At 50.8% G+C, this 9,939-nt stretch overlaps 1 protein-coding gene across 2 annotated transcripts in view; it reads left to right on the forward strand.

Annotated features, from left to right (window-relative positions):
• The first annotated feature begins 4,367 nt into the window (after positions 1–4,367).
• Positions 4,368–9,939, forward strand: part of ENDOV (endonuclease V) — a 20,877-nt gene continuing 15,305 nt past the window's right edge. For both annotated transcript variants that reach the window (XM_011958619.1, XM_011958537.1), the window contains exons 1-2: positions 4,368–4,446; positions 4,856–5,027. In XM_011958619.1, coding sequence (XP_011814009.1) covers positions 4,391–4,446; positions 4,856–5,027 — 228 coding nt within the window. In that variant the 5' untranslated portion in view covers positions 4,368–4,390. The remainder of the gene's footprint in view (positions 4,447–4,855; positions 5,028–9,939) is intronic.

The following is a 9,939-nucleotide window of genomic DNA, read 5'->3' on the forward strand; positions in this document are numbered from 1 at the left end:
AAAAAAAAAAAAAAAAAAAAAAAAGTGTACTGGAACTCTAAAAAGAACTTATTTGTATAATATGTAGCCCAGGAAATGACCAACCTGATGTGTGTTATGATCCATCTGAGCCTCCCATGACCACAGTTTTTAAAATAAGATTAAGAACTGAAGACTGGTGGGGGCTCATAAATGATACAAGTAAAGTGTTCGCCAAAACAAACAAAAAAAAGAGATGCCCAAACAAGTCACCTTGAAATTTGATGCCTGTGCTGTCATTAATAGTAGTAAGTTAAAAATAGGATGTGGTTCTCTTAATTACAAAAGAGGCTATATGGCAGAAAATAAGTACATTTATGATAAATCAAGACTACATAAAAATAAATGTGGATCCTGGTCTTGTGTCATTTAGGCTACTTGATTAAAAAATTTTAAAACTCCTGTCCACCTTCAGAAAGGGAAAAGCAGCCATACCAGTGGTCAGTGTAACCCCTCAGAACTAGTAATAACTAACCCCCTTAATCCTCACTAGAAAAAAGAGGAACGTGTAACCCTAAAAATTGATGAGGCTGGACTGGATCTTCAAGTAAATATCGTGGTTTGAGAAGTTTATAAACGCTCTCCTGAGCCAGTATTTCAAACCTTCTACGATGAATTGAATGTACCAGTACCAGAAATTCCAGGAAAAACAGAAATTTACTTTTGCAATTAGCCGAGCATATAGCCCAGTCTCTCAATGTCACTTCATGTTATGTATGTGGAGGAACTGTAATAGGAGATCAATGGCCATGGGAAGCCTGAGAATTAGTACCTACAGACCCAGTTCCTAATGAATTCCCGGCTTAAAAAAAATCACCCTGATAACTTCCAGGTCCTAAAAGCCTCAATCATTAGACAATACTGTATAGCAAGAGTAGGAAAGGACTCCACCCTTCTTGTGGGAAGACTCAGTTGCTGTGGGCAAAAACTGTATAATAGTACTACAAAAACAGCCACCTAGTGGAGCTCAAACCATACTAAGAAAAATCCATTTAGTAAATGCCCAAAGTTGCAAACCGTGTGGACCCACCCGCAGTCCCACTGGGACTGGACAGCCCCCTCTGGATTATACTAGATACGTGGGCATAGAGCTTACACCAAATTACTTGACCAGTGGGCAGGTAGCTATGGTACTGGCACTATTAAACCATCTTTCTTCCTACTGACCATGAGGACAGGCGAACTCCTGAGCTTCTCTGTCTATGCCTCCCGCGAAAAGAGAAGCATAGCTATTAAAAAATATAAAAAATAGTAATAAACGGCCCCTTGAGAAAATCATACAATATTATAGGCCTGCTACTTAGGCATAAGATGGCTCATGAGGATACCGGACCCCCATTTACATGCTCAACCGAATCATACGGTTACAAGCTGTCTTAGAAATCATCACTAATAAGACCAGCAGAGCCTTGACTATTCTGGCCTGGCAAGAAACTCAGACAAGAAATGCTATGTATCAAAACAGATTGGCTCTCCACTACTTGCTAGCAGCTGAAGGAGGAGTCTGTGGAAAATGAAACCTTACCGATTGCTGCTGCACATAGATGATCGGGGCAAGTAGTCAGAGACACAGTTACAGACATGACGAAACTGGCACGTGTGCCTGTACAAGTGTGGCACGGATTTGACACTGAGACCATGTTTAAAAATGGTTCCCAGCGCTAAGAGGATTTAAAACTCATGTAATAAAAATTATAGTAGTATAGGAACCTGCTTACTAATCCCTTATTTACTACCTGTACTCATTCAAATGGTAAAAGGTTTCATCAGTACTCTAGTTCACCAGAATGCTTCAGCACAAGTGTGCTACATGAATCACTATCGATCTGTCACGCAGAAAGACACAAGCAGTGAAAATGAAGGTGAGAACTCCCACTAATAAAATGAGTGAGACTCTCAAAGGGGGGCAGTAAGGGAGGCGACCACTCCTTATATTGTCTTATGCCCAATTTCTGCCTCCAAAGAAAGAAGTAAAAACTAAAAGGCAGAAATGAAATCCACAGGCAGACAATCCAGCACTGCGCCCTGGGCCTGGTAGTTAAAGATCGACCCCTGACCTAACTGATTACGTTATCTATAGATGACAGACATTGTATAGAAAAGCACTGTGAAAATCCTGTCCTGTTCTGTTCCGTTCTGATTACCGGTGCATGCAGCCCCCAGTTACGTACCCCCTGCTTGCTCAATCGATCACGACCCTCTCACGTGGACCCCCTTAGAGTTGTGAGTCCTTAAAAGGGACAGGAATTGCTCACTCGGGGAGCTCAGTTGTTGGAGACGTGAGTCTTGCCAAAGCTTCCGGCTGAATAAAGCCCTTCCTTCTTTAACTCAGTGTCTGAGGAGTTTTGTCTGCGGCTCGTCCTGCTACACTACCTTCCCCAGTATTCCCTCATGACCACTACCACCTGTGCCCTGAAGCGCAACAGAACCTCAAACCAGAGGACAGCCACCTCCTCAGAACCCACGATCTTTGCCCCATCGCCACGGGTCCATAAGTGACTCCTAATTACCAAATCCAAGGGCTCCTTCCCCCTGACCACTCTGGAACCCAACAAAGCCCACACACAGCCCAGCTCAGACGGGCCTGAGTGTGGGTCCCGGCTCTCCCATTTGCCAGCTCTACGGCGGTGGGCAAGCGGCTTGACCTCTCTAAGCTTCAGTTCCCTTGTCTGTGAAATATCTGTCAGTGCTCTGGTGGGAAAGACGTCGCAGCAGCAGACCAGGGTGCACGGGGTGCAGTGGGCGACGCTCATTCGTTGAAAATTGACCCTGCTTTCAAAGCCTTGTCACTTCCTAAAGCTGTGTGAAGCCTTTCCTGAGCCTCAAACTCTAATCAGAGTCTAATTTCGTCGTCTGTATTTTCCCCTTTGTCAGTTCAAACTGCGCCATTTTCTAAGCCCCCTTCCATTTTGCAGACCTTGGTCAAAGTGAAACATTCCACGGGGGTTGGAGCCATGAGAAACAGCCTGCCTCTGAACATATTCTGCTGGGACAAAGTGCAAGGAACACCACATTCCGCCGGAACCACCTCATCCTGGGAACGCGTTATCAACATCTTCCCGGACAGCCAGCCATACCGCCTAGATCCCTCCCGCAGGCCTATGAGTACCCCAGCCTGTAATCGCTGCCGGGCTCTGGCGTGAAGCTGGCCCCCCACAGGTGTCTGCAATATACCTGTGTTGCTGCAGAGCCGCCCGCGCGCCCGCACTCTCCGTGCGTCATCCTTTAACCTTCACCTTCCCTTCAAAACCTAACATCCTTGACGTTTATATATATATATGTATATATATATGTATATATATGTATACATAATATATGTATACATATATTATATATACACACACACACACACATACACACGTACCCTTCTGAATCCTCCCAGTAGAATATAAAACCACGGGTTAAATTGCTACACTTCAGCTTCACCGGCTGCCTTTCAGTGCTTCAAATACACCACTAACCCTAACCTCGTTCCCACCCCTGGACCTTCATGCAAAAGCTGTTCCATTCACCCGCCATGCTCTTTCACTCACCCTTCAGGTGTCTCCAGTATCGCCTCTCGGGCCTTTCCCAACCACCGGTTTAAAATCGGCTCCCCGCAAAAAAAAAATATTCTCCCTCACAGTACTTCGCACAACACCTGGCACAGCGAGAGCACTGAACCAACACTAGTTCAATTGAGGAGCACGAGGTAAGAACCAAGACCCCCAAGGTCGCCCGTACTTTGGTAGGGGAAGTTTTCTGCCCAGCAAGGTCCAACCCAGACGAAACCCAGTACAAGCTCGCAGCCCTCCCGTGAGTTCAGCCCGCTAGGCTGTGAGGAATTTAAATACACGACACCTGCCCTCGAAAGCTTGAGAACACCCCTGAGCTGCCGTCGAGGTGGGGGGCGTCAACGACAGGCGCCCAGTAAGCGCTCCTGAGGCAACCGCCGGGCCGTCCTGGACCCGGTGAATCCTTTCGGGGTTCGGCAAAGGCGGACGCTGACCGGGCCGAGTGGGACCGGCAGTGCTGGACCACGCTTTTCCACGCGCAGAGGTGCCCTGCGGCGGGGACAGCAGAGGCGAGACGGGCGTCACTGGGATCCCGGGTCCTCGCGCGGTCCCTTACCTGGCCCCAGCTATCCGCTGAAAACGGGACGGACGGCCTCTCGGGGTCCGAGTCGATATCGCGCGCGGCGCCGAGGGGCAACTTGAAGCCGCGAGCGTGCGTGGGCGTTACGCAGGCGCTCACCCAGCGGCCCGGAGCGTCTGAGGACCCGGGCGGGAAATGCGGCCCGGGAAAGCGCGAGTCTCCATGGCAACGAGGGCGGAAGGCGCTTGCGCGAGTCGCCTCCGGAAGTGACGTGCGGAAGGGTGCCCAGGACGAAACAATGGCCCAGGAGGCGGGGGGATGCCCGCCGGAGGAAACGCTGTCACTGTGGAAACGGTAATGCTGTCGGGCGACGCGCAGGAGGCGAGGGCCGAGGCCGCGCGGCCCTTCGCGGGCCCTCCGAGCTCGTAGTCTTCAGGCTGTGGAGTCAGGGCGGCGGCCGCCGCCCGAGCCTCCCAAGCACGGCCCAGCTTCCGGCGCGGCAGGGGCGGGGCCTCGGGAGTTGTAGTCCGCGGAGCGGGGCGCGGTTCTCGCTTCCGGCCGGTTTGCCTGGCCTGCGCTTTGCCGGGTCTTCGCCGCCTGGGCTCCTAGGGACTGTGGCTTTGCCGGTGTGTCCCTTGCTTTCCCGTGAAGCGGGAGAAGACCTGGCAGAGACGCTGTGTCCGCTGCAGCCGCGCGGGTGGAGGAGGCAGAGTCGGGGGTGTGGCCCCGACCAAGTTTGACGCTTCTGCTTCTGTCCTCCTAGGGAGCAAGCTCGGCTGAAGGCTCGCGTCGTAGACAGGGACACCGAGGCGTGGCAGCGAGACCCGGCCTTCTCGGGTCTGCGGAGGGTCGGGGGCGTTGACGTGTCCTTCGTGAAAGGGGACAGTGTCCGCGCTTGTGCCTCCCTGGTGGTGCTCAGCTACCCTGAGCTCGAGGTAACCTGGGAGGACGCCGAGCTCGAGGCGGGCCCCTCGGTGGGCTCGGGCGTGGGGTCTCTGGGACAGGGAGCAGTGCAAGCCTAGAACCCGGCTTCTCGTTTTGTAGGATGTCATTAATAGTCTGGGGAGTTGGCCGGGCTCGGTGGCTCACGCCTGTAATCCCAGCACTTTGGGAGGCCGAGACGGGCGAATCACCTGAGGTCGGGAGTTCGAGACCAGCCTGACCAACATGGAGAAACCGCGTCTCTACTAAAAATACAAAATTAGCCGGGCATGGTGGCGCACGCCTGTAATCCCAGCTACTCGGGAGGCTGAGGCGGGAGAATCGCTTGAACCAGGGAGGCGAAGGTTGCGGTGACCCGAGATCATGCCATTGCACTCCAGCCTGGGCAGCAAGAGCAAAACTCCGTTTCAAAAAAAAAAAAATAGTCTGGGGAGTTTGGGAAGTGGAAAAAACGGCAAAAATTAAAGGAATTCTGTGACTGTTAAGGATCAGCTCCTGAGCTTTATCTCCAAGTCCGGTTGTTATCTTGGGTTCCTCATCTCAGTGACCTGGACACCACACCCTCAGTTGCCCAAGGTGGAGATCTGTGTCCTGCTGGGCCCCTCCCTTCCTCTCACGTCCAGTTGCACATTAGCTCCCTTGTTTCCTGCCTCCTAAATGGCGCTGGAATCTGTCCCCTTGTCTGTTTCTCCTCCGCTTCTTCCCTGGCTGTGCTACCGTCGCTCCCGTGGGTTCCTGAGCAGCATTTTCATGGGTGCCCTGGCTCAAGTGTTCCTCCTCAGTGGTTTATTTTCCATACTGCCAGCAGACTGATTTTCCCAAAAAACAAGTATTTTCCTCAAAAGCAACAAGTCCTATCCTCCCCTCCCTTTCCCTTTCCTTTTCCCTTTCCCTTCCCCTTCTCTGTGTCCCAGGCTGAAGTGCAGTGGCATAATCTTGGTTCACTGCCAAGATCTAATCTCAGCCTCCTGGACTCATGTGATCCTCCCACCTGAGCCTGAGTAGCTAGGACCACAGGTGTGAGCCAACACACCCAGCTTATTTTTTTAGTTTTTGTAGAGACAGGGTCTCACTATGTTGTCCAGAGTGGTCTTCAGCTCCTGGGCTCAAGGGATCCTCCCACCTTGGCCTCCCCAAGTGCTGAGACTACAGGTGCGAACCACCACACCCAGCCCACAAGTCCTCTTAGAACATCAAAGTACCATTCTCATGACCTCATGGTGAATGAAGTTCACTCTCATTGACTATGACTTCAAGGCCCGTTATGACCTGTCACCTGCATAATTTAATGTGACGCTGGAGGCTCAGCCCTCACCACCACTCTCAGTTCTTTGCACCCCCTACAGCCCACTTTGAATCCTTCACACGTGTGCTACGCTGGATTTGGCGGCCTGACCTTTGCAGTAATGTTTCCTCTCCTGGAAGGGTTTCCATCTGGCTAACTCCTACTCATCTCTTCGGGCTCAGTTTAGACATGACTTCCTCCACTAAGCTCCCTCTCATCCCACAAGACCAGGAGTTGTCCCTCAGCACCATGTCTTAGTCTGTCTGGGCTACTGTAATAGAATACCTTAGACTAGGCGGCTTACCCACCGCAGGAATTTATTACCCACAGTTCTAGAGGCTGGAGGCTCGAGATCAGGGTGCCAGCGCAATCGGATTGTGGTGACAGCGCTCTTCCAGGTTGCACAGGGCCAGCTTCTTAACCACGTTCTCACATGGTGATCCACTCACCTCCCTAGAGGCCCCACCTTGTAATACTGTAACCTGTGGGTTATCATTTCAACATTTGAATTTGGGAAGGACACCAACACTTAGACCATAGCAACCCTCTGCTTCCTCTTGTCTCGCTGGAATGGAACTGCCCTGTCTCCCTACTGGAATATAAACTCCGTGCTGGTAGGAACCGTGTTGCTTTGCCCACCGCGGGTAGCATGCAGAAGACGCTGGACTCTTCCTTCAACAGACGTGTGTGAATGGACAGTGGGCTCATGACTCACATACGAGTCAACAGCTCCGAAACCTCTTGGCGTCACTCGCCTTGCTCCTCTGCGGCTCCCGAAGATGACAAACATCTTCCTGCTTCCATGGCTTTGTGCCTTACTTGGGAGGCCCTTTTCAGTCCAAACTAAGCAAAAATGTACTGAGTGCCTCCTGTGTGCTAAGATTGGGATGTTCAGCAATCCCTACTCTGAGGGGTCCCCTGGCCATTTTGTAGGCTAGCATTGGGAGTGGGGTCACAGTCTTAGGGTCCTGACTGCTCATGCTCACACCCAGCTCTGCCACTCCCCACTTTGCACTCTAGGCCTCTGTCTCCTTTTTTCTGACTGAAGCATGATAGTGGTATGAATATCCAGCCCACAGAATTGTGATGAGCCATACATGAAATGCATGGAAAGCAATTAACACAGCATTCCCTCCCCCTCCAACTTTCCCTGGCTGTGAATTAATCACCCTTTTATCTGCATCCTGAGCCTCTTTTTAATGCCCATGCTGTCGTAGCACTTCTCACATTGTATTCAACTTAGTCATTTATGATTCCGTTTTTCCCACTGACTGTAGGTTCTCAAGGGTGTGGCTGTACCATGTTTCTTTTATAACCCCAGCACCAAGCAAAGCACCTGCTACTTGGTCGTTATTCATTGTTCTGGCTATGAAAGCTTAGACTAGGAAGGGATCTTGGAACAGTCTGGTCCACTGGTTCCTGAACGCCCAACCATGGACCTGCAGAAGCAGAATCACCTGGAAGTGTGTTGAGAAACAGATTCCATAGGCACATCCACAAAGACAGAAAGTGGATCCCTGGGCCTTGAACTTTGGGTAGGATGGATGGGAAGTGACTGCTGATGGGTATGAGGTTTATTTAGGGGTTAAGGAAAATGTTCTAAAGTTAGATTATAGTAATATTGCACAACTCTGTAAATACCAAAACCATTTCATTGTATGTTTTAAACAAGTGAACTTTATGGTATGTCAATTGTATCTCAGTAAAGCTGTTAGAAAAAAAAAAAACAGGCCGAGTGCAGTCACTCAGGCCTGTAATCCCAGAACTTTGGGAGACTGAGGCAGGCAGATCACAAGGTCAGGAGATCGAGACCATCCTGGTTAACATGGTGAAACCCCGTCTCTACTAAAAATACAAACAAATTAGCCAGGCGTGGTGGCGGGCGCCTGTAGTCCCAGCCACTCAGGAGGCTGAGGCAGGAGAATAGCGTGAACCCGGGAGGCGGAGCTTGCAGTGAGCTGAGATTGCGGCACTGCACTCCGGCCAGAGTGACAGAGGAAGACTCCGTCTAAAAAAAAAAAAAAAAAACAGATTCCAGAGCCCTACCCTACTTACTGGGGGAAAAACTCTCCCAGAGTATGGCCTGGGAATCTGCTTTTTAAAATAAGCTTTCCTGTGATTCTGAAGCAGAGCTGGGTTGGAGAACCACTGGCCTGCTTTTCCCACCATGAAGAACACTGTCCTTAGCATCCCTGACAAACGATGGTGGAGCCCCTTCTGTGCCAGACTCTGAGCCATGGCTGATGTGTGCTGCTCCACAGGCCTCCCGGCAGAGCCCGTTCCATGCCAGACGCTGAGTGATGGCTAGTGTGTGCTGCTCCGCGGCTCTGCAGGGAGCTGACCCCTGCTTGTCTGTGACTCCATCGATCAATTCTGCCTTCAGGTAGCAAAACAGAACAGTTCTTCCCTGCCTTCTGCTTGTCAGCCCTTCTGCTGCTGGAAACAGCTGCGTGCTCCTTGACCACATGGTCCCAAGAGGCTGTGATGACGTCCAGCTTCTTCACTGGCCAGTGGCCCTCTGGTCATGCCCTCCGTTCACAGGGTCCATCTTTCCGTCTGGCACTCAGAATCAAATGCAGGAACTCGGATGTGGTCTACCCAAGTTCCTAGACCTTCCACTGCACCGCCATTTCCATCGGTGCAGCTGGAAACACTGGTAGCTTTTGAGGGGCACCAGGTCACAGGCTTATGTTGAGATTGCTGGTCATCCAGACCTGCCGCCCACGCTAATCATACAGTGGTTTTTCTTTTCCCAGATTTTTAACTTGAAAATATACATACATCCCCAGAAACTGAAAAAGGATGCATCGGACAGCTGTATCCCTTCTACTTACATGCAGCTGTTGCTGCTCTGGAATATTCTCTCTCGCACGTGCACATGCTGTTTGTGTGTGTGTACCATACATCCCCGCGATTCTGACAGCTCAGCTCAGAAGCCATCAGCAGGCCTGTCCTGAATGACATCCTCCTCCACAGCCGCAGTGTCATTATCGTACTGATTACAAATCGTAGTCACCCCATAACGTCACCTGAGTTATAGCATCATGGGAGAGATTGAGACATAAGCAGGCCCCGCCTGCTGTGGGACTCAGGCCACACTTTAATTCCACGTGTCACTGTGCAAAGTGACTTTGCTCTGTGGGGATGTCAGTGATCCAGCCAAATTCTGTTATCAGAATGGACCCTCCCCACTTTGGGTCATGGGCAGATTTGATCAGTTTCCCCATTGAGTCTTTGATAAAGATGTTGAGAGAACGAGCCCCAACCCTCGTGCTAATACAGAGCACTCCGTTTTCTTTGATGTGCTTAATTATTGATCCAGCCACAAGTGAGGAGTGGAAGTTGTGATTTGAAAGCTGTCACCAAGAGATTTGGGGGATTCAGGAACAAAATTGCAGGAAGGTAGACCGGTCTGGAGAATGTGATATAGTGGGAAACGGGTCTCCACATTAAGGCTAGTGTGACTAAGGAAAACAAGGTTAGAAGACTCAGGCCTGCCATGTTGTGCTCTAAACTACAGCCTCTGCCTCCTGGGTTCAAGCAATTCTCCTGCCTCAGCCTCCTGAGTAGCTGGGATTACAGGCATGTGCCACCGCACCCGACTAATTTTGTGTTTTTAG

Source organism: Colobus angolensis, unplaced genomic scaffold (genome assembly GCF_000951035.1).
Source record: "Colobus angolensis palliatus isolate OR3802 unplaced genomic scaffold, Cang.pa_1.0 Scaffold1, whole genome shotgun sequence".
In the NCBI taxonomy this organism is placed as follows: Eukaryota; Metazoa; Chordata; class Mammalia; order Primates; family Cercopithecidae; genus Colobus; species Colobus angolensis.